Source organism: Ailuropoda melanoleuca, chromosome 6 (genome assembly GCF_002007445.2).
Source record: "Ailuropoda melanoleuca isolate Jingjing chromosome 6, ASM200744v2, whole genome shotgun sequence".
Lineage (NCBI taxonomy): Eukaryota > Metazoa > Chordata > Mammalia > Carnivora > Ursidae > Ailuropoda > Ailuropoda melanoleuca.
The window spans coordinates 93,122,869-93,147,496 of NC_048223.1; the positions used below are offsets into that span (position 1 = coordinate 93,122,869).

The window sequence follows — 24,628 nt, forward strand, 5'->3', positions numbered from 1 at the left end:
GAGGAGCCTGATGTGGGGCTCGATCCCATAACGCTGGGATCACGCCCTGAGCCGAAGGCAGACGCTTAACTGCTGTGCCACCCAGGTGCCGCCCCATGTGAATTTTTATTAAAAAAATTTTTTTGAACCTTTAAAATATATATACTTTATATATGATAAATAGGTTTGCGAGATATACTGAAAGGAGTTTTATATTTGTTCAATTTTCCTGAAATTAAAACCTACTTCCTTCCCTTCCCTATTATTGAAAATCTCTCAACAGAATTATTTTGACAATTTAGAAGCTGGTGTAGAAAAAACAGGCCAGTGAGAAATATACTTCTGTGGTTGTCAGGTGTCCATAAGTGGACTGGACATTCTGTCATTTTAGGAAAAAGAAAGCAACATGCTGGGCATGAGAATGTAGTTTTTATTTTTAAAGTTTTTCCTGTATGTGTTGTGGGTTGCTTGGGCCTCGATATTGTTTTCATGTTTTATTTATTTAACTTTTATTTTTATTTTATTTATTTATTTATTATTTTTTTAAAAGATTTTATTTATTTATTTGCCAGAGAGAGACAGCCAGCGAGAGGGGGAACACAAGCAGGGGGAGTGGGAGAGGAAGAGGCAGGCTCCTAGCGGAGTAGCCTGATGTGGGGCTCGATCCCAGGACCCCAGGATCACACCCTGAGCCGAAGGCAGACGCTTAATGACTGCGCCACCCAGGCACCCCACTTTTATTTTTATTTTTTTAAATTTTATTTATTTACTTATTTTGATTTTTTTAAAATTTAAATTCAACTAACATATAGGGTATTATTAGTTTCAGAGGTAGAGGTCATCACTGAACTCTGTGAATTTTTAAATGAGCTTGTCAATTGCCACAACAAAAGTCTCTTGGGATTTTTTTTTTTTTTTAAAGATTTTATTTATTTATTTGACAGAGATAGAGACAGCCAGCGAGAGAGGGAACACAAGCAGGAGGAGTAGGAGAGGAAGAAGCAGGCTCATAGCAGAGGAGCCTGATGTGGGGCTCGATCCCATAACGCTGGGATCACGCCCTGAGCCGGAGGCAGACGCTTAACCGCTGTGCCACCCAGGCGCCCCAGTCTCGGGATTTTGATTGCAGTTGCATTGAATCTGTAGATCAGTTTTGGAAGAATTGACATCTTAACAATATCGAGTTTACCAAACAGTGAGCAAGGTGTATCTCAATTTCTTTTAGTCTCCTTTAATTTCTCTGAACACTGTTTTGTAGTTTCCAGGGCATAGGCCTTTTATATCTTTGTCAGATTTATCCCTTAAGTATTTCATGACTTTTGATGCTATTCCAAATAGTATTGCTTTTTAAAATCAATTCCTGACTTTTTTCCCAGTATATAAAAGAATAATTGATTTTGCATATTGATCTTATATCCTGTTACATTGCTAAACTCATCTAATAGTTCTAGTAACATTTTTGTAGATTTTGTTTGATTTTTGTATGTAGATGTTAATGTTGTCTGTGAATGAAGACAATTTTATTTCTTCCCAGTCTAGATGCCCTTCTTTCCTCTCTTCTCTTCTGCCTGATTACATTTACTAGAATCTCTAGTACAGAGTTAGATAAAAATGATGAGAGCAGAAATCTTTGTATTACTTATCTTGCTACTCATCCTAGATTCAGTCTTTCACCATGAAGTATGATGTTAGCTGTAGGTTTTTGTAAATGTCCTTTGTCAGGTGAAGGAAGTTCNTAGGTTTTTGTAAATGTCCTTTGTCCTGTCTATTCCACTTTGCTGAGAATTATTATGAATGGATGTTGAATGCTTATGTCAATTTCATGTCATCATTCAAATGCTTTTTTCCCCTACATCTATTAGTGACAAACATTTCTTTTTTTTTTTTTTTTTAAGATTTTATTTATTTATTAGTGAGAGAGAGAAAGCATGAGCAGGGGTGGGGCAGAGGGAGAGGGACAAGTACACTCCCCACTGAGCAGGGAGCCTACCTGGGGCACCATCCCAGGACTCTGGGATCATGACCTGAGCTGAAGGCAGTCATCCAACTGAGCCACCCAGGTGCCCCTAGAAATAAACATTTCTTTATTCTTTCGATGTGGTTATTTACCCAAATTGATTTTTGAATGCTAAATTGACCTTGTATTCCTGAGATAAAACATTTTTGGTCAGTCCTATTTTATATATCCTATTTTATATATTGGTTAATACTTTGTTAGGGAATTTTCACATCTATCTTAATTAGGGATATTGTTCTGTAATTTCTTCTGGGGATGTCGTTGTCAGACCGTGGTGTCAAGGTTATGTCATACTCAAAATTAGTTGAAAAGTATTCTCTTTGATTTCTTAAAGTCCTCTCTATGATTTGTATGATTATATTCTAAAGTGTTGGAGAGAATTGACTAATGAATTACCAGGGCCTGGAGTTTCTTTGTGGGATTATTTTGGTTATTTGAACATAAGTTGAATTTCTTTAATAGATATAAGACTTCAGATTTTCTAGGTTCTGGGTGTTGTTTTTTGTTTTTTTTTTAGTAAGTCGTACTTAAGTAATTGGTTCCTTTTTACTTAAAAACAACCCACATTTCTTTAGAATTATTTTAAGAAATGAACTAAACTCAGGACACCTGGATGGCTGTCGGTTAAGCATCTGCCTGGCTCAGGTCATGATCCCAGGGTTTTGGGATCAAATCCCGCATCGGACTCCTTGCTCAGCAGGGAGACTGCTTCTCCTTCTGCCTACTGCTCCCCCTGCTTGTGGTCTCTCTCTCTCTGTCTCTCTGACAAATAAATAAATAAATAATCTTAAAAAAAAGAACTAAACTCGTTTCTTCCCCAAAGGAAGGAGTAAAGAGAATGCTGTATAGCAGAAAAATTTTAGTTGGAATTGAACATTTGGGTTAATAGATTATTCTGATTGCGTGGAATTTATTCTAGAGTACTATGTTTTAGTGACTTAGAGCCCTGTTATTTGTATTTAGCTATAAAGATTAGGATTTTATGGAAAAGAGGTATATTGTAAACTTCAAGTATAAGTATAGACGGTAGAGGAAATGGAGTCTTTTGTAGTGTTTTTTTCTAAGTAGATTTGCTTCTCTTTAGACATATAAAATGGTTACAAATGAGAGAATCACTGTTTGTTTAGAGGTTCTGTATAGTCTCAGTTATGTAATAGCCACTTCAAAGAAAGGTGATTTCTGAAAAGCCCTATTTTGCATTTTTTAAATACAGTTATTTTGTTCTTTTTAAGGCAAATAGTTTGGAATCCAAAGATTATCTCCAGGTTTGTCTTCGAATAAGACCATTTACACAGTCAGAAAAAGAACATGAGTCTGAGGTTTGTGGTGACTTTGATTGGATTTTACTTTCATTAAATGGACAAGATACCATTGTTTTTATTTATTGTGGGATTATTTATATTTATTTATGTGTTCTAGGGCTGTGTGTCTATGCTAGACTCACAGACTATTCTCCTAAAAGATCCTCAAAGCATCCTTGGTCGATTAAGTGAGAAAAGCTCTGGGCAGATGGTACAGAAATTCAGTTTTTCCAAGGTAAGTACTTATGTGAAACTGAAGATTTTTCTTTTAAGTAGAAGAAATTTGACTTAGGCTAAGTAGCTGCATGATTGTATATAATGAACTATATACATCGTGTGCTTATGGAACTTAGGTGTTAGGCACTGGTATTTTTTTCTCAAGAGTAGGACTCAAATTTCAGGTTTGTAAATATATAATTGGAAGTGAGTAAATTACTGTATAGTTTTTTAACCTTTTTTGTTTTAAGAAATATTCTTTTCAAAATTTAGGTGAAAACTTGATGGAGTAGGTCAGATTTCTATCTTGAAAACTTTCTGACAGTAGTTAATCTATCATGTATATTTATGAGAGTTGGGGATATGGCACCTATCCTAAGTATATGAATCTTGTAAAAGAAATCTTTTAAATTTTTGAAACACGAGGGGTGCCTGGTTGGCTCATTCGGGGGAGCACACAACTCTTGATCTTGGGGTCATGAGTTTGAGCCCCATGTTGGCTCTAGAGATTACTTAAGTAAATAAACTTAAAAAAATAAAATTTTAAAACATGAGTTATGGGGTAGAACTGATTGTAAAAATTTACTTGAATTTTCTAAAAAGACTTGTTTTTAAAAATGCTTATTAGGTTTTTGGCCCAGAAACTACACAGAAGGAATTCTTCCTGGGTTGCATTATGCAGCCGGTAAAAGACCTCTTGAAAGGACACAGTCGGCTGATTTTTACTTACGGACTAACCAATTCAGGAAAAACATATACATTTCAAGGTAAACCGTATTATTTTTGCTGCAAAGGAAAAAAGCACTAATAGTCACTCATTCTCTTACTTGCATGTAGTTATATTTCCATTACCTGGTACATTTGCTCCATTTTTAATAGTAATAGCATATTGAATGTGTATTGCCGATGGCTTTTGATTCAGGTTGATTTAATTCGTTTGTGAAATTGCTTTACACATATGATAGAGAAGTAGATGATAACAATTCAGAAGAAGGATTTATGTGACGTAGTGAATTAAGCATGGATAACCAGGGAAGCATTTTGTTTACCTTTTATACTTTGTGATATGGGTGATTGCAAATGTTATGGCCTGATGTGAATGTAAAATTTCAGGTTTTGCATCAGTACAATAGTTGATAAAATGTCCATTATACAATGAAGAGCAAAGTGATGGAAAACTGAGTAATCCTTCAACTTCTCTCGCTTTTGTCTTAGCTATTTATTCTTGCCTGAGAGCCTTGGTAATCCAGGAATGTTTCCACTTTGCTAATACTCTAAGATAGAGTATAAAACAAAAATTCTTTTCACAGGCACAGAAGAAAATATTGGTATTGTGCCGCGAACGTTGAATGTATTATTTGATAGTCTTCAGGAAAGACTGTATACAAAGATGAACCTTAAACCACATAGATCTAGAGAGTATTTACGGTTGTCACCACATCAAGAGAAAGAAGAGGTTGCTAGCAAAAGTGCATTGCTTCGGCAAATTAAAGAGGTACGAAAGTGGTCTAGTATGGAAAAATATATACATCTTGACCTTTTATTAGCTCTTTACTTTGTTTCAGCCTATATTCAAATATTTTGTGGTAGTGGTGGTGGTGATGGTTGTCTTTTCTTTTTGAGAAAAGTATAAACTTGTTTGAAGACCTCTCTTCTTGCTTTACATTGTACAAGTAGCAGAAATGTTTAAACAATATAAATGTAAATGGTTTGGAAATTTTTTTTGGTGGTTGTAGAAACAGTACTATATGTAATGATTAAAAAAATCTTTTTAATTGTTAATTTGTACTCAGAAAATCTAAACAAGGGAATGTGAGAAATAAAAAGTGAAGATTTCTGATAACATTTATCTTTTAGGTTATATTGGCTTCTTTTCTTTCTTTCTTCTATTAGTTTTTCACAGAAAGTTTTTTGTAAAGATATATTTGTCTATTCTTGCTGTTTCTTGTGGATTTTATGTTATGTTTTCAGACTATCCTATTTAAGATTGTTAAAACTACTAACAGTTTTTATAGATAGCTGCAAAATATCGATAGAGTTTTTCTTTTTTAAGACATTTAGAAATCAGGGTTTCAAGGTGATAAAATATTTTTGCTCAGTGGAGTTCAAAATTCAGAGTCCATGATTATGATCTCTGAAAGTAAAATAGTGAGTATAAATAAAAATTATGGAAATTGGTAGGTAATTGCACAGAAAATTCTTAGAGGAAATTGAAGTCAATAATAATGAAAAAAATGTCCCTTACAAGTTATCCAGTTGAAACATCATATTGCTTATGAAGTTACTAAAATATTTAAAAAATGAAATCATGCTTTCATACGTTGATTGTAAGATGTGTTTTTAGAAAACAGTTTGGCAATACTGTGAGTGAGAACTTAAAAAAATTTGTCATATCTTTTCATCCACTAATTCATATTTAGGGATATAGCCTAAGGAACTAATTAGAATGCAGAAGAAAAAAATTATAAATGAAGATATTTATCTTAGTATTATTTTTACTGACAAAACTTTGTAAATAATCTAAATGTTCAGTAGTAGGGGAATAATTAATTTATTTTACATCTATTCAGTTACATAGCCACCATTATTTGTTTACAAATAAATTTTAGTTATAGTGAGTAAAAGTAAAAGCTCTCAATGTAGTAAATGTGGGGAATAGAATAGAAAGGAATATATTGAAATATCACTAGTAATTGCCTGTGAGTGGCAGGGATCATATGTGATGATATTCTTTTTAATACTCTTCTGTGGTTTCCCGGATTTCTTTTTATGAGACTGTATTATTTAACTGGGGGAAAGAATTAATAGAGGTCATTGAATTGGGTAGATGACAGGTTGTGGTTTGGTTGGTGACTTATTTGGATAGGTAATCAATGTACTGGTTATTTAACCTTAACTAAAAATAGTTTTTAACTTAAAAAATTGTTCCTTTTTAGGTTGTGTTGCAGAATGATAGTTATGATACTCTTTATGGTAAGGTTTCCTCTCTCACTTTTCAAATGTTGATTATATGAAATACATTTGAATAGCTTTTAATTTTTGAATCACTCCTAGTGATTTGATTTTTTTAATGACAGTATTTCTTGGAAAATGGTACATACTATATGAAATAACAGTCACTGTAAAGTTTTATTTGGATTTAATATCACAAAGAATCCCTTTCACTTGTAACTTTCATGTGAATTCAAGAGAGTTAGTATTTTTTCTTTGTCCTTTACATGTAACTTCAATTTGATTCATTGCCATTCTTTCAAAAAAAAAAGAAAGATAAAAAGAAGCCAAGCTTTGGTTAATACAGATTTTTTTTTTTTTTTTTAACATCTGCTTTGGTCCAAAAAGTGTTTAACATTGCTTGTTAAAAGATTAAGGATACTTGGTTTTTCAAGTCCGAGGTCTTGATCTGTCTTGTCTCATTTTTAGCTAGTTTCTTAATTTTGTGATTATCCTTTTTTATGTTTTGTAGGAAGTTTAACCAACTCTTTGAATATCCCAGAGTTTGAAGAATCCATGAAAGACTGTGAACAAGCTAGCTTGAATATGGATAATAATATAAAATTTTCTGTGTGGGTTTCTTTCTTTGAGATTTACAATGAATGTATTTATGACTTGTTTGTTCCGGTATTATCTAAGTTCCAAAAGAGAAAGATGCTACGCCTTTCACAGGATGTAAAGGGCTATTCTTTTATAAAAGGTATAGTAATGAGTGCTTTTTATCTTACTGCTCTGAAGTTTCTTTCTAGGCTTCGTTAGAGCAAACTGGAGATTGAAAATTTTTATATTAATTATTTACATCAACATAGTAAGAGAAGTTTGTGCTTTGGAGGTATGTTTTAGTATGTTAATTTAACCTGAGTGTAAAGAGGTAAGTGTTGGTATTGTTTTGCTTGAGTATCACTGATGGAATTTTGGGAGGTGGGAAAAGCTGTGTGTGTTGGTATTCACGTTATTCTGCTGCTTTGTAGCAGCTATGAAGCTATGAAAATGTATCTCTTCTTCCACAGTGGTGTTTTTCCAACTTTTTAAAACCACTACTCAAAGTAGGAAGTACATACATATATTAATAACGTCATGATCTAGTACTCGCATATGTATAAATATGCATACATATTTACAACTCAGAAGTTTCATTAATTATACTTACCCTTAATACAAGGAATACACTTTGATATTTTTCTGTATTCTACTTCATTTTTATAAAATGCTGGTTATGACTAAATTTGACTTCATGATTCACCAATGAATTACAATCTGCAGTGTCTCACATCTAGGTAATTTTGTAGGTTTAATCCATAGTATGCTTTGTCTTTGTCTTTTTTCTTCTTGTGTATCTCTTTTCTAGTGGAATATAGAGTACCTGAGTGGATTCCACCTAGAGGGTGTTATTAAAAGATTTCATTATATGTCTTTGGGAATAGAGGTTACAAATCTCTAAAGAGATTACATTGTATAACAAATGCTGTTTTTATAAAGTGATATGTGTCCACTTTACTTTTTAAAGATCTACAATGGATTCAAGTATCTGATTCCAAAGAAGCATATAGACTTTTAAAACTAGGAATAAAGCACCAGAGTGTTGCCTTCACAAAGCTGAACAATGCTTCTAGTAGAAGGTAAAGAGGAAACCCTGCTGTGTGAGCTCTGAGCACCCAGGGTGTTCTGTGCTATTGTAAATACAACTAATTTAAGATTAAAGTGGGCAGTAGGTTCTCTGATGTGTTAAATGAATTCATGGGCATAAAAAATATTTTGTTAAGACCACTAAACACATAAGATTATCGGGACTATTTATTGTTCTAACAAAATTTACTAATTTGCATGAAGTCTTTTAAGTATTTTTATTCTTTATGCGAATAAGCTCAATATTTAAGAGTTTTAATATGCTTCTCAAGGGGTTAAGGAATGATGTTTTTGAAGGAAGGGATTGAGGCATGAGAGACAAAAGGAAATAAGTTTAAGCAGTGAAATATTTAGAACAGGTTGTCTCTTAAGGGGAAAGAGCCCTATCCCCCATACTCAGTATGGCGTGAAGATAGCATATGACCCAGATAAGCCTGTATTTGGGCCTAACGTATGCTTTACTTTAGGCGTATATTAAAAGAGAATTAGCAGTATATATAGCATTTTAACTAATAGTAAGATCTTTGCAAGTAAATTGATATTTTATTATAAATGATCTCTAATAGAAGTTTGTTAAGGGAAGGAGGGGGCTCAAAGAATTTGGGGCAAAATGAAAGATAAGATATTTGAGTTTTAGGGAGTTAGGTATGTAGGTGACAGTGGAACACTGGATTGAAATTTCTGGCAACTAGTTGGAAAGTGCAGTGCTGGAGGTACAGCTAGGATAAGATATAAATAGGTGTTGATTTAGATGCTTGCTTTGCCTATTTAGAATAAAAATGAAAGATAACATTTGATTTTTCTAAATTTCTTTTAGTCACAGCATATTCACTATTAGAATATTACAGATTGAAGATTCTGAAATGCCTCGTGTAATGCGAGTCAGTGAGTAAGTTGAACATTCTTTAAATTGTAATTATTCGGGGTGCTCTGGGTGGCTCAGTTGGTTAAGCATCCATCTGGCTCTTGATTTTGGCTCAGGTCCCGACCTTAGGATTGTGAGATTGAGTCCCCTGTCAGGCTCCATGCATGGAGCCCGTTCAAGATTCTCTCTCTCCCTCTCCCTCTGCCCCTCACCCCCCACTAATGCTCACTCTCTCTCTCACTTAAAAAACAATTGTAATTATTTTGAATTGTTTTGTTTTGAAGAACTTTTTATAGTTTTTTGTTTGTTTTTTTGGTTAATTCAGATTGTGTTTATGTGATCTTGCTGGTTCAGAAAGAAGCATGAAGACACAGAATGAAGGGGAAAGGTTAAGAGAGACTGGAAATATCAACACTTCTTTATTGACTCTGGGGAAGTGTATCAATGTTTTAAAAAACAGTGAAAAGTCAAAGTAAGTGTTGCTGGAAGTGCTATGGGTATGTTAAGTGTTAATATTTAAACTTTGAACTCTAATTTTGGGAAGTTATGTAATGACTATATATGAAGTATGATAGAAATACTTAGAGTTCTTGGATTAAAAAAAATCAAAATAAAAACAATGTCAGTTGATGCCAGTGACTCAAGTAAACACAATATTTTCCATAGCAAGTGTATGTCAACAGACACTTGTAATAAGCTTTTCATGATCTTGGCTTATTATCTACAACCATTCTATTCGAACACAAGTAATCATTGTGTTCTTCTAGATGTGATAGATTTCTGTATTAATTAGCATTTTAGGCTGAATAAATTGTAATTAGCCTTTATCATTTTTAGTAAATGTGTTTCATGGCATATGTTGTAAAATTGCTTTACACTAGAAAATACAACCCACTTCAATTTTCTTAACATTTTGTCTAGTGAATTATTGTTAATGTTAGTATTATTATTAGCAGTATTTAAAGAAAATAGTATAAATAAGCAGAAAATGACTTTTATAGGCTAATCACCAATCTAAAAGTCCATGATAGCTAGATTAATTATTTCTTTATAAAATTTATTAGTGTTCTGATTTCATGAGATTTGTTTTAACTTAGAGTTTTTTGAAAATTTTTTCCATAGGTTTCAACAGCACGTGCCTTTCCGGGAAAGTAAATTGACCCACTATTTTCAAAGTTTTTTTAATGGTAAAGGGAAAATATGCATGATTGTCAACATCAGCCAATGTTATTTTGCGTATGATGAAACACTCAATGTGTTGAAATTCTCATCCATTGCACAAAAAGTAAATATACTCAAATTTCTGCAGAATTAATATTAAGTCTCTTAATAGAATATGAACCATTTTTTCTCAGCTAATACATTTTGCACTTAAAACTGTAAACCTAGGAAATAATTGAAAATTAAAAATGTAAATGTTTGACCAAGTAAGAGGACATGTGACAAGATTGAAGGTTCCCCCTGGTATTATTATTTTCTTTAAGATTTATTTACTTATTTTAGAGAATGAGAGAGAGAGAAAGCAAGCAAGCATGGGAGGGGGAGGAGCAGAGAGAGAGAAACTCAAGGAGACTTCAGGCTGAGTGTGGAGCTTAACATGGGGCTCTCTCCCACAGCCCTGAGTTCATGACCTGAGCCGAAACCAGGAGTTGGATGCTCAACCAACTGAGCCACCCAGGCGCCCCCAAATTACGAGATTCTTGTAATGAATTGTCCGCTCTGCCACCCGCCTGCTTCACTTAGTGTCTAATCAGGAAGCCCTCTGCTAGGAATCCTTCTTGTATGTTTGTTTGCACAGGTCTTTTTTAAGCACTAGAATTGCCATTTGACTTAAATTTATGAAATTATTTTTTAGTTGACAGTTTTTCCTTTTCTGTTTTAAAAGTCACATTGGATATTTTAACAGGTTTATGTTCCAGACACTTTAAATTCTTCTCAAGAGAAATCATTTGGACCTGTCAAGTCTTCTCAAGATGTATTATTAGATATTAGTAATTCAGTTAATAAAATATTAAATGTAAAAAGATCCACAATTTCATGGGAAAGTGGTCTAGAAGACGTGGTGGAAGATGAAGATCTAATTGAGGATCTAGAAAAAGGTGAAGAAAACCAAAGTGTGGAAACTGAACTTGCTGATGAAGATCTAGATAAAACATTGGAGGAAGATAAGGCTTGCATTAGCTACGAGGAGAAGAGAGTATGTATTAAGAACTCGTACTTCTAAGCTTGGCTTATTATTATTGTGAAGTTAGGGTTAACAATACTTAAGGCCCCCTGTCTTCCAATTTTTTTCAACAAAATGCTAAATTTTTTATATATCTTAACTTTATATTTTGAAAGATAATTTTTTTTTAAAGATTTTATTTTTAAGTAATCTCTATGGCTAACAGGGGGCTTGGACTCACAACTTCGAGATCAAGAGTTGCATACTGTACTAACTGAGCCAGCCAGGCACCCTATATTTTGAAAAATTTTAAACCCACGGAAAGACTAGTACGATGAAAACCCATTGAGTTTGTCAGTTAACATTCTTCCATGTTTAATTCTCTATGCATATGTGAATACATTTTTTTTTTGCTTGTACCATTTGAAAACAAGGTGTCAACATAATGAGTGATACCTTACAATTAACTACTTCAGCATGTTTCCTAATACTGTAGACATATTCTGATGATCATAAGACCATTTTCATACCTAAGCAATTTAACATTGATAGAATAATATAATCTGTTCTACTGTCCGTATTAAGATTTCTTCAGTGATCCCAGTATGTCCTTTATGGCCATTTGTTTTTCATCTACAACCAAAGTTAAAAAAATTGCTTTTGATTGTCAGGTTTCTTATGTTTCTTTAGTTATTTGTTATCTAACAAAGATATTTTTGGAAGTTGAGGTTAGTTGTCTTGTAGAATACCCCCAGGTATCTGGATTTCTCTAATTTTTCCTCACAGTTCAGGTTTTACACTAATATATAGGTCAAGTTGTGACTTTCCTGTTGCATCCTATCTGGAGACACATGTCTGATTTCCCCATTCTTGGTGATGCTAAGTTTTGCTCATTTGGTTAAGGTATTATGTTTCAGATCTCCTTTCATTGTGGAAGTATATCACCTGTGGGATGATACTTTGACACCATGTGAATATCTTGTTCCGCAGTATCCTTTCACTCAATGATTTTGGCATACTCCACCATACTTAGTTTGCAGACTTAAGTACAAGCGCTCAAAATGGCCACCCAGTACCAATTATTCTTTCTTCAAAAATAGGAATTGGTTGGTCGTCTTATATTTTTGGTAAATAAATAAGATTGAACAATGGTAATTTTAGCCTCTGTCCAAATACAGTTTACACATTTATTTACATTGTACTAATCCTGAGATTTAGCTCACATTCACATTACTGGTTCCGCTCATTAACTGGCCATAACTACATCTATATATATGGAGTTTTCTTACCATTGTCCCAGGAACACTGGTAACCTTGTGCTCATGGGTGTGCTTTAATGGTGTTGACAAATCTCACATCCTAGTACCCTTGGACTGTAGAAGTCCACGTAGATGGATGATGTATTGGGTTAAATATTCTCATTTTAATAATTTACTTCATTGTCCCTGAAAGCCATCATTGCACCTGTATTGTTTGGAGATGAGAATGAAAGCTTCAGATGCTAGTCCCAATTTATCTGGTCACGATATGATGGAATCTTGTTTACCAAGGACCTCTATAATGTAATACTTTACCTCAGGGACAAAAGGAGTGATCAGTAGACCTATTTTAGTTTGTATTGATCTTCTCAAAGCTGAAGTTTATGTATAATGTTGATTAAAGTTGAAATGTTAGTAAAATTCCTGAATTTACCAGAGAAAAATAATGCTACAGTTTGTAATTGATTACATAGTGTAAGTGCATATCTTCCTATAACATTGATAAAATAAACATTTCATCAAAGTGTATTCGAATATTTAACTTTTAAAAATGAAACTGATTAGATGGCTTGCTTTATATTATTAGCGTTTTAACTGGCGTTAAAAATCATTGTGAGATACATTGATATTAGCATATTAATACTTATGGTTCATTTAGCTAGAAAGACCAGATTTTTTTTAGCAAAAACTATCATATGCTAACAATGATAAAAAATGAATTGTTGAGAATTATTTAAATAAACCAATTTCCCAATAAACCAATTTCCCAAGCTATTCCTACATTCATGTAGATTTCTCTAGGTCTCCCACATTTCTTCTTTAATCATTACAGTTTATTGTTTTATTTTTTTAAATTTAAATTCAATTAATTAATATACATTGTATTATTATTAGTTTCAGAGGTAGAGTTCAGTGATTTATCGGTCTTCTACGATACCCAGTGTTCATTACATCTCTTGCTCTCCTTAATGTTCATCACTCAGTTACCCAGTCTCCCCACCCCCGCCCCTCCAGCAACCCTCAGTTTGTTTCCTATGATGAACAGTCTCATGGTTTGTCTCTCCTGATTTTGTCTTGTTTTATTTTTCCCTCCCTTGTCCTATGATCCTCTGTTTTGTTTCTTAAATTCCACATATGACTGAGATCATGTGATTGTCTTTCTCTGTCTTATTTCGCTTAGCATAATACCCTCTAATTCCATCCATGTTGTTGCAAATGGCAAGATTTCATTTTTTGATGGCTGAGTACTATTCCCTTGTGTATATATATATTCCACATCTTCTTTATCCATTCATCTATTGATAGACATCTGTACTCTTTTCATAGTTTGGCTATTGTGGACATTGCTGCTGTAAACATAGGGGCGCCTGAGTGGCTCAGTCAGTTAAGCTTCTGACTCTTGATCTCAGCTCAGGTCTCGTTACAGCTTATTGTTTTAAACAGTGGGGAAAATGTGGTTGTTTGAAATTATAAAAGTATTATTTAATCATGGTAAAGTCTGGAAAAAGAAAAAGAGGGAAGCAAATTAAATATAAAGATCTCTTTACATACTACTCACATTAATGGATTTTTACTGTACATTACTCTTTTGTATCCTGATTTTCTTTACTTAAAAGTAAATTGTGCAAAGTATGAATTATTACCATGTCATCGTTCATTACAGTAGGTTACTGCGTGACTGTACCATAATTGAACCAATCTTTTATGTTTGACTTTTGAATTATGTTTCACTTTTCCTGAGTTAAATATAACCTCTGCCACAAAACAATACTCTGATAATCATTCTCACAGCCAAAACACTGGGTCCTGTTTTATAAGTATTTCCTCAGGATAGGTTCTTAGGAGAATTTCAAAGTCAAGATATCTATAGAAAATATTTTCAGATATAAAATTGAGACATTTCAAGATCTGTAGCTTTGAGATAGTTTATTAGTTAATTTATTATTGAGAAACTTTAAATAGAAACCCTAAGGAATATAAGGCTATTATCTGATGCTATAATTTATTTTATTATACATCTATATTGGCCATGTCAAGTGTTAATTGCTTTATTTATTATTGTCCATATTACATGATTATGTATGCTTTCTCCATGGTCTTGGAGTTGTTGCTCACATTTGGAAAGTTATAAAAGCCAAATAAGATAAATTTATGTAACATCTCTTTTTTCCATTTTGGAAAGTGTTTGGGGGTTCTTAGTAACTACTCTATGTAACACTTAGGCTTCAGATCTTGACTAATTTAAAATCCAACCTTTACACTTTCCACAGACCCGATCTTTACTTTTTTCACCTAGGAGGTATGGATGCTGCTACCAAGTTCACAGAAGGTTGTGTGGATTGAAAGGCATCAAATATGAACTCTCCAGAGTAGCTCTTGGTAGATAATAGATTTTCAGATTTTTTCTTTTCTTTCTTTCTTAGTGTAGCCATACAGTAATACATTTGAGTTACTGTAAGTGTATTTTTAAAATGTGGAAAGGTCCACCTGATATTTCAGATTAATGAATTTCTGCAAATACGTAATTTTCAGTGAGAATGTTATCACTATTAAAAGGATGCATGATTATAGTCGACTAAATGAAGAGTTATTTTTGAAATCTCAGACTGTAGTATTTTTGGGATATATTTGTTCTTAGGATTTTGATATTTATGTTTTAGAAACTGTTGGATTTAATAGAAGACTTGAAAAAAAAACTGATAGATGAAAGAAAAGAAAAGTTAACACTGGAATTTAAAATTCGTGATGAAGTTACACAGGAGTTTACTCAATATTTAGCTCAACGGGAAGCTGACTTTAAGTAAGTTATTTCTTTCATGTCCTAGTAAAAACAGACTTTTTAAAAGTTATTTACTTATATTAAGTGGCTTCTGAATTCTGACCTTTCTATGACTTGAAAGGAACTTGCTAATCCCCACAGGGACTCAGAGTTGTACATGAGTGACTAAAAAATCTGCTTTTAATTTATAATGTACTTAATCTTAGAAATTTATTTTTATTATTTTTTTCATCATGATAAGTGTACTCTTAAATCCTCATCACCCATATGACCCATCCCCCCCACACCTTCCCTCTGGTAACCATCAGTTTGTTCTCTGTGGTTAAGAGTCGGCTTCTTGGTTTGTCTCTCTTTTTTCCCTTTGTTCTTTTGTTTTGTTTCTTCAATTCCACATGAGTGAGATCATATGGTAGTTGTCTTTTTTTGACTTATTTTGCTTAGCATTATAATCTCTAGCTCCATCCATGTTGTTGTAAATGGCAATATTTCATTCCTTTTCATGGCTGAATAATACACACACACACACACACACACGCACGCACCCCCCCCACACCTTCTTTATCCATTTGTGTATCGATGGACACTTGGGCTGCTTCTCTAGTTTGGCTCTTGTAAATAGTGCTGCAGTACACATAAGGGTGCATGTATCCTTAATCTTGGAAGTTTAAAAAAACACAAAGTGTTGCTTTTTCTTAATGGGATTAATTTGTGTTATGAAGGGAAACACTCCTTCAGGAACGAGAGATACTTGAGGAAAATGCTGAATGTCGTTTGGCTATCTTCAAGGATTTGGTTGATAAATGTGACACTCAAGAAGAACCAGCGAATGAAGATTGTGCCATGAAAGTTGAAACCAAAGTATGTTAACTGAAGTGTTAAGTTCAGTGATGTTTTTGGTGCCAGCATGTAGTGTATCGTATCGGTAATGAAAAAACATTAATGTGCTTTAGAGTTAAACAACTTACTATGTAGCTTTATTATAATTAACCATGCTTTGTTAGGAATGTAAGCACAATTAGTTTAAATATAGGTATTAGACTAGAAAAAAATTATGTGTCTGTTATGTTTATATCTCATTTTGGTGTTGCTTTTGAGTTATTGTATTGATTACAGGTAGGTAGGTTCCTTTGAGTCTGATTACAGGATGCCTCTCAGATCTGTGTTAAACAGTTCTAAAGGGACCTAGGAGTCCTTTATACTGCTCTGATTAAAGCAAAAGCATTATATGTATTGCTCTTGGCTGACCGACCATTCCCTGCTGTTGAGGAAACATTATCCTTTTCTGCTGCTTCCACTGAAATTGATGTCTTTTTGGGGGTTCTTTGATTTTGTTTAGTTTTTTTAATTACTCAGTTTAGGGGCCTGGGATGGTGATGTCCTGGCTTTTGCTGTCACATCATCTTTATGTGTCCTAGACATGGTTTGGCTCTTGGACTGAGTTGTGATAATGGAGATTTGTTTCCTCAGCTGTCCCAACAGAGACTTAGGAGACGTATATATGAAAGTATACCTGAACTGATTGTCATAATTGTTCTACAATGACTTGTAGCTTATGACGTTTTTTAAATGGAACTGTGTCTCCCATTCCATAAAACAGAAAATGAGTAATGGAGCAAAACAGAAAATGAGTAATGGAGCACAGCTTTTTCATAAGTGGAAATACTTTAATATACTTAATTGAAAAACATGTTAAGTTGTGAATTTTTTGCTACATGTTCTTAAAACTGTGTAAATCAGATAGTGCCACATTGTAAGAGTGAAAGCCACTGTTAACATAGGCATGTGGTTTTTGCTATTTTTAGGAAGCACATAATTATGTAGGAATTGAAGATATTATTGATTCTCTTCAAGATGATGTCACTGATATTAAGAAACAGGCTGAAATTGCTCACTTATATATTGCATCTCTTGCTGACCCCCAGGAAGCTATTGCTTGTTTAGAAATAAAGTTTAATCAAGTTAAAGCTGAATTAGCTAAAACCAAAGAAGAATTAATCAAAACCCAGGAAGAGTTAAAAAAGAGAGATGATGGTAAGTAGATGTATTTTATCCGTATTTAGATGTTACAAATGCTTAAAAAGACAGTTGGTAAGTATAAGAGATTTGTGCAGCTTATTTACCGTAGCGACTAGAAGATTTTTTGATCTAGGTAACCTATTTAAAGTTTAACATTTTAGTGGCTTTATAGTAATTTAGTATTAAGATTTTTTTTTTTGCCTTCATTTACTTTCAGACTAATATTAGTAGAAAATGGACTTCTCAAAAAAAAAAAAACCCAACAAACAATAAAATACAATAACCACCAAACTAAGCATTAGTTTTGTCAGCAAATTAAGAAATCTTACAGGAAATTGCAATGCTGTGAATTTTGTTCTGTTTCTTTTATGAATTGTCATAGTGTAGTAGATTCTGCTCTGGGCTTCTAAATTTGGGGTAAAGTAGCTCCTATGGAGTGGTCTTATGTTTGTTAAACTGGTGCTCCATTCCAGCTCAGAGCTATATATATATATTTATATTTTTTTTAAATTTACATATGTATGTTTATAATGTCATATCTGGTTTTTAAAAGTGTTAGATGAAATATTCTGCCCTTTTCTGTGTGAAACAAAGTGGGTAGAAAATAGCAGGTAAATGGTGTCTCTACATGACTAAGTGGACTAGAAAGGTACTCTCTGAAATTATACCAGAAATTTTTTACAATTTAACATATGTCATTCATTTTTACCTTGGGTGGGATGTTGAACGTGGCTTTTTCAGAAACATTGCCCTCTGGAGGTAGAACTAGTAGCTGAATACTGTGTGCTTCTAGTGCTGTCAAAATCATTTTTCCCAAATGTAACACATTTCATGATTATTCAGTGATATATTTTTTTTAGACNACTGGTGCTCCATTCCAGCTCAGAGCTATATATATATATTTATATTTTTTTTAAATTTACATATGTATGTTTATAATGTCATATCTGGTTTTTAAAAGTGTTAGATGAAATATTCTGCCCTTTTCTGTGTGAAACAAAGTGGGTAGAAAATAGCAGGTAAATGGTGTCTCTACATGACTAAGTGGACTAGAAAGGTACTCTCTGAAATTATACCAGAAATTTTTTACAATTTAACATATGTCATTCATTTTTACCTTGGGTGGGATGTTGAACGTGGCTTTTTCAGAAACATTGCCCTCTGGAGGTAGAACTAGTAGCTGAATACTGTGTGCTTCTAGTGCTGTCAAAATCATTTTTCCCAAATGTAACACATTTCATGATTATTCAGTGATATATTTTTTTTAGACGCTTAGTTATTTTCAATTTTCTTATTTTTTCAGAATCAGAAATTAATTTGAATTCATTGGTTCAAGAGCTTGAGAAATCTAATAAGGTAATACTTCAAGTTTTATTTTGTCTTGATAAGGAATTTAATAATTAAGCAATTGAAGGAGCATAATTTATGACAAGGTACATTTATTTTAAAAATAATTAAAGTAAAAAATGTGATAAACAATTGAAAATTATAATTTTTCAGTGANACTTAGTTATTTATTTTCAATTTTCTTATTTTTTCAGAATCAGAAATTAATTTGAATTCATTGGTTCAAGAGCTTGAGAAATCTAATAAGGTAATACTTCAAGTTTTATTTTGTCTTGATAAGGAATTTAATAATTAAGCAATTGAAGGAGCATAATTTATGACAAGGTACATTTATTTTAAAAATAATTAAAGTAAAAAATGTGATAAACAATTGAAAATTATAATTTTTCAGTGATAGCCATTAGGAAGTTTCTTCAGTCTTTCCAGAAGATATTTATTTATATAGAGAGAACATATACACACATCTTTTAAAAAGTTTACACAAATTAGGAGTGCTTGGGTAGCTTAGTTGGTTAAGATTCTGACTCTTGATCTCAGCTCAGGTCTTGATCTCAGGGTCGTGAGTTCAAGCTGTGTTGGGCTCTACACTGGGCATGGAACCTACTTAAAAAAAGTTTACACAGATGGGATTAATTAGTTTTGTGTCTTGTTTTCTTCCCTCAAAAGATGTCTTGGAGATAATTCTACATTGGCACATAGAGATCTGTGTTACTCTTTCACTAGATGCATGGTGTTGATTGATGCATTTAAATGGTGTTTATTTTATCTGAAATTACTGACTTCTAAAGTATGGGATATGGCTTGAGCAATGTGTAGCATTGAATTCTGAATATTTTTGGCACTTTGGTGAGATAATCATTCCGAATAGTTGTAGGTGGATTTGACATTGATAGGTGTAAATATGAAATTATAAATACACATGGAGGTGAGGTGAATTTAGAGATCTAAACTTGATATTTTTTTCTGACCTTCTGTGGTATGGGTCTTATATCAGTTTACATTTATACTTCTCAAGAGCTAAATATATTAAGATATGATCAGACATAAGTCAAGATCTTTGATGTCTAATATCTAGCATTTAAAGAAGTAACCAAAATAATGTACTTAGCAGAAGACATTACAGCTACTGTTTAGATGATTCCTAATCTTTTCCTTTATTTTTCTAGTTATAAAAATAGTAGACGCTAGTTGTAAAAATTCAGTTATATTAAACTCTGTAAAATAGAAGATAAGAAAGTCCCCATAATCTTCCTCCTGAATAAAAATAAGAGGGAAAACCAAGTTGGTTGGTAGCTTTTTTTAGACATTTACCTTATATTTATGTATTCAAAAGATTTTATTTATTTATTTATTTATTTATTTATTTGAGAGATAGAGTGCGTGCGAGCAGGGGTGAGGGGCAGAGGGAGAGGGAGAGAGAGAATCTCAGGCAGACTCCCCAGTGAGTGCAGAACCTGCTGTGGGGCTCGATCCCAAGACCCTGACATGACCTGGGCTGAAATCAAGAGTTGGGCACTTAACCGACTCAGCCACCCAGGCACCCCATATGTATTTATTTTTATAGAACACTTACTGTGCACTCTCTAAAATGCTTTACATATATTAACTCATTTAAATCTCAGAACAACTTTATGATGTAGATACTGTTATTATTTTTTATTTTTACAGAGACATAAAATAACATGCCCAGAGTCATACAGCTAGAAGGTGGAAAAGTTAGGAATCAGACCTGGACGGTCTGATTCCAGAGTCCTCTTACTCAATATATTATATTGCTTTTCTTTCCTTTATTTAAATAAACATATGTTACTTTTTAAGCAAAAATAAGGTCATACTGTGCTACTTAATTTTTACTTCATCTTAAAATTTGAAGGAATTCTAAAATTGCATCAGACTTGCATTTTATGTATCCCGTAATACATTTATTAAACATTGCTATTTTTCTTTTTTCCAAAGAAAATACTTATGCAGAATCAAAGAATTCAAGAGTTGGTAGATATAATTGATCAGAAAAGGGTATAATCAACACATTTCAGAATCTAAAATTTCATATGGAAAACACATTTGCAAGCAGTGTAAGAATTTAACTTTATTTGTCTGCCTTACAAATTACATTAAAAATCTATGTTTTGGTTCAAAATAAAGTAATTTAAAATAGCTTATATAGCTAAGATTAATTTACTAAGAATGTTGAATTATTCATTTTGTTGAATTTAGCTTACCATTGTGCAAATCTGAGTTTTTGAGAACTTGCAGGACATTTGACCTCTTTGAACATAATATCCCACAAATTACGCTGGCATTGCTTTACATACGTAAGAGAGAAGAATATGTAGCCCTTGGAAGTGTAAGCCTTAGCTCATTGGAAGGGGAGCTCTGGGGCAAAAGGAACTTAATGTGCTCAGATATCTGCAGGTCATAAAGATTTCTATCTCTCTCTGTCTCTGTCTCTATCACTGTACCTACCTTTATTTCTGTGTTTCTATAGAAATATAAATGAAATTCAGTGGAGTTAGGGGTTTTTTTTTGTTAGAAGCTTATTTTATAAATGTGCTTTTTGCTAATGTTCATATGGTTAATAGCAAAGATATATTTTTTAAAAAAATTGCATTATATACTATGCCATGTAAAGCCTTTAAGGGTTTTAGAAGTACACATTTAGGTAATTTCATATTTAGTTAGTTTAGGATAATCAGTCTGCCTTTTAATCCTTTTTTTTAAAACAATGGTTTTAGTTTTCCTTTATGTTTTTTATTGTAAACTCCTTTAGACTATTGCTTGAATTAAAAAAGGCAGAATATATAGACATAACATTATAGGCTGAGGAAACTAATAGCCAAACCTCTCTGCTTTGTTTGGAGGTGCTTTTGTATGTCTTTTCTCTGACCAGATGAGGGAAGATCAGTATCTTGTAAAAAGTGACTGTTGACTATGCTTTCTGTCTTGACAGTCAAGGTCCAGTACCCACCAATATTCTCTGATCATTTCAGCATTAGTTGGGCTTTTGATACTACAGGGGTAAATAAGAAGCCTTCTAGAAGAGTAGCTTACCTTCTGTGTAATCTCTGGTAGCAGACCTCTGTTTTGGTATTCTTTAGATGCATTATTCAGTCTATCTGACTTTTTTGTTTGTACCTGAACTGGGAGAGACATCCTTGTAATAAGGAGAAGAGCATGAATGAGAAGCATAAAATGATTTATTTCAGACAAGAAACACTTGTTGAATGTCTACTGTGTGCCAGATACTGTGTTAGATTTTGAGAATTGTGTAGATGAGTAAAAACGAGTCCCTTAAAGACTCCTCAGTAAGAGAGAAACCACGTAAACAGAATTATAATGAAATGTGCAGTGGTAGGCACTATATACAAGAAGTTGAGAATAGGTGGAGGTTAGGGAATACTTTCTGGAGATGAAAATGATTAAGTTGAGCCATGAAGGATGATTAAAATTTAGCCAGTTGAAAGTAGGGGGAGGGGGCAGTCCATAGCTGTGAGGGACAAGAAAATAGGCTGGCCTTCCAGGTACAGGATTCAGAATGCGCAAAGTTATGGAAATGAGAAGCCTTTCAGTCAGTGTAGGAAAGCACAAGTATTTAGTGTTCAAGGGAAAGTTTGAAGCAAGGAGAGGTGAGAAGTGAGGCTGGGAGCAGTAGGTTGGTGTAAGATGGTGGAAGTCCTTAAATACTGCATTGAAGAGTTTGGGTTTTATTCTAGAGGCAGTGAGGAGTCATTAATTTTAAGGAGAGGAGTAGCAAAGTTGATTTTTTATTTTGAGTGATGTATTTGGAAATTTGGAGGATGGGGTTGAGATGGAGTTAGACTGAAGGCATAGAGACCAGAAAAGCCTCTTGGAAGAGTCAGTGACAGTTGATGAGGACTTTGGTTAAGGGTAGCTGGTAGTGGCAGTAGAGATTAAGAAGAGGGTATTGACTTGTGAAATAAGTGGAGGTAAGACCTTTTGGGACTGGGGGCTTAACTTCTTAGAGTATGAATTGCTGGGCCTTCAGACTCACAGCACTTTCGTTTGGCTATTCATCACATGCTTTTGGTCTGATCACTTGATTTGGATTGTAAGTCTTGTTTGGTTTGGTGAAGAAAAATAAAAACAAGAAAAAAAAGCCAGAGACATCACTCTGGCGACTATATCTTTGAAGAAAATTGTTGGAAATTTAAGTTGGAATTATATTTTTTTCTGTAGTATGTTTATATACCACAGTGTGTTAGTCACGTTTAAGTAATAGTAAAAAAGCATTTAAATTAGCAATGTTCCTAATTTAATAGTCCTTGCCTGTAAATAGACTTTTTAGATAGGTTCTAGATTTTCTTAGCAACTAGGTTAAAACAGTATGTGAAAGTATTCACATAAATACTAAACAAATGTGAAGTAATTTGGAATGTAACCTGATGTGCTGATTAACTCTTGATCTAGGGTCACTATTCCAAAGCTTGTCTTGAAATCAGGCCCTTCTTAATGATAAAAAAATTTATTTTGAATGGTGGTTCTTGATCATTTTTCAAACCACATGTACGGTAGGGTTGTGTGAAAGACTCCTTTCAATAATAATTGTGGAGGATAGATTTTTTTGGGGGAAAGTTGTATAATTTGAAGGAGGAAAAAAATGATCAGATCATTTTGAGAGGTCTAAGAGTGAGGGAAGAGACAACTTGAACCTTTCACAGAGTATTTGAAAACTCGTAGGCTCTGTCAGAGGTGTGATATGTCTATTTCAGGATTTTGTTATTTTTCAGTGACACCAGGGGACTAATTGTGAGAGTGGAGGTTTTTCGTCATGACATCCTCTGTTTAGGGATATCTAAAAAAAAAACTGCTTAAAAAAAAATAAACCTCATTACTTTATGATTTTAAAAAGTCATCTCATCTATATATCCTGAATAAAATGTTTGATTTTATGATGGAAAATGGCATTTTGTTTTTTTCATACACTTTTCCCCCCCAAAATGGATCGTTACCAGCAGAAGGGATTTAAGTAATCTTTGCATTTAAAAAAAAGTCCCTGGCTTTATCATACCTTTGATTACTTTATAACCTTGTCCTTAACTGCTGAGTTAAGTTAAGTTAAACCATCCCTCTTTCTGGATAACAGTATATTGTATCTTTCTTTTCTGCGAGCCTTTTAGGGAGGCGTAGTATTTCCCTTAAAAAATAAAAATCTAAATAATTTTTATTGTTTAGATAAACTAGGAGCTCAGTTTTAAGGCTGTATGTAGACTGTATATCTTTAAATATACATAGGCTAGAAGCTAAGACCAAAACTATTTTTCTGGGAGTTGTTAAAGTATAAAAAAAATGCTGCTTATCTTTCAGAGGCTTTGGTAACAAAACAATTGTTAAGTTTCTAGAGTGGGACCTCAAGATTTTAAGTTCAAGTATCTAGAAGAAACAATTTTATCAGTAGTGTTTTTGTATTTTTCTTTTCAAAGCACATTTTGAATGTGACTGAGGGATAAGTGTTTTAGGGTTGTCCAGACTTGGCCGAACAAGTCTCTAGCCCATTAACGTTGAATTTGTTTTTAGGTATCAGGATAAAACTATATGCTTAACTGACTTTAATATAAGTGGGTTTTTTTGCCTTCCTGAATGTACAAGTTAGTTAATATTACTCACTTGCCAGAGCCATCAGTTATTTTTAGGGTGAGACTTAAGAAATAACTTAGAAAATGTTTCAACAAATTTGAAAATAAAATTTTTTTTAAAGACTTTATTTATTTATTTGATAGAGCACAAGCAGGAGGAATGGCAGACAGGGAGAGGGAGAAGCAGACTCCCCGGTGAGCAGAGAACCCGACATGGGGCTTGATCCCAGGACCCTGAGTTCATGACCCGAACTGAAGGCAGACGCCCAATCAACTGAGCCACCCAGGCGCCCTGAAAATAAATTTTTTTTACGATTTTTAAAAAAATTTTTTTTTAAGATTTATTTATTTGACAGAGAGAGATACAGCCAGCAAGAGAGGGAACACAAGCAGGGCGAGTGGGAGAAGAATAAGAAGGCTCCCAGCAGAGCAGGTGGCCCAATGCAGGGCTTGATCCCAGGACCCTGGGATCAC

At 33.4% G+C, this 24,628-nt stretch overlaps 1 protein-coding gene across 10 annotated transcripts in view; it reads left to right on the forward strand.

The window, feature by feature from the left end:
- The window catches only part of KIF20B (kinesin family member 20B), a 70,555-nt gene that overhangs the window by 6,849 nt on the left and 39,078 nt on the right, over positions 1 to 24,628 (forward strand). For 7 of the 10 annotated variants that reach the window (XM_034662925.1, XM_034662926.1, XM_034662923.1 and 4 more), the window contains 15 exons: positions 3,229 to 3,315; positions 3,416 to 3,532; positions 4,142 to 4,280; positions 4,824 to 5,008; positions 6,450 to 6,486; positions 6,977 to 7,204; positions 8,012 to 8,123; positions 8,948 to 9,019; positions 9,321 to 9,467; positions 10,118 to 10,280; positions 10,902 to 11,192; positions 15,079 to 15,218; positions 15,917 to 16,055; positions 17,000 to 17,228; positions 18,517 to 18,569. In XM_034662925.1, the coding sequence (XP_034518816.1) occupies positions 3,229 to 3,315; positions 3,416 to 3,532; positions 4,142 to 4,280; positions 4,824 to 5,008; positions 6,450 to 6,486; positions 6,977 to 7,204; positions 8,012 to 8,123; positions 8,948 to 9,019; positions 9,321 to 9,467; positions 10,118 to 10,280; positions 10,902 to 11,192; positions 15,079 to 15,218; positions 15,917 to 16,055; positions 17,000 to 17,228; positions 18,517 to 18,569 (2,139 nt within the window). Of the gene's footprint in view, positions 1 to 3,228; positions 3,316 to 3,415; positions 3,533 to 4,141; positions 4,281 to 4,823; positions 5,009 to 6,449; positions 6,487 to 6,976; positions 7,205 to 8,011; positions 8,124 to 8,947; positions 9,020 to 9,320; positions 9,468 to 10,117; positions 10,281 to 10,901; positions 11,193 to 15,078; positions 15,219 to 15,916; positions 16,056 to 16,999; positions 17,229 to 18,516; positions 18,570 to 18,754; positions 18,808 to 24,628 lie in introns of all 10 variants that reach the window. The other 3 variants (XM_034662931.1, XM_034662932.1, XM_034662924.1) reach the window with 2 other exon arrangements.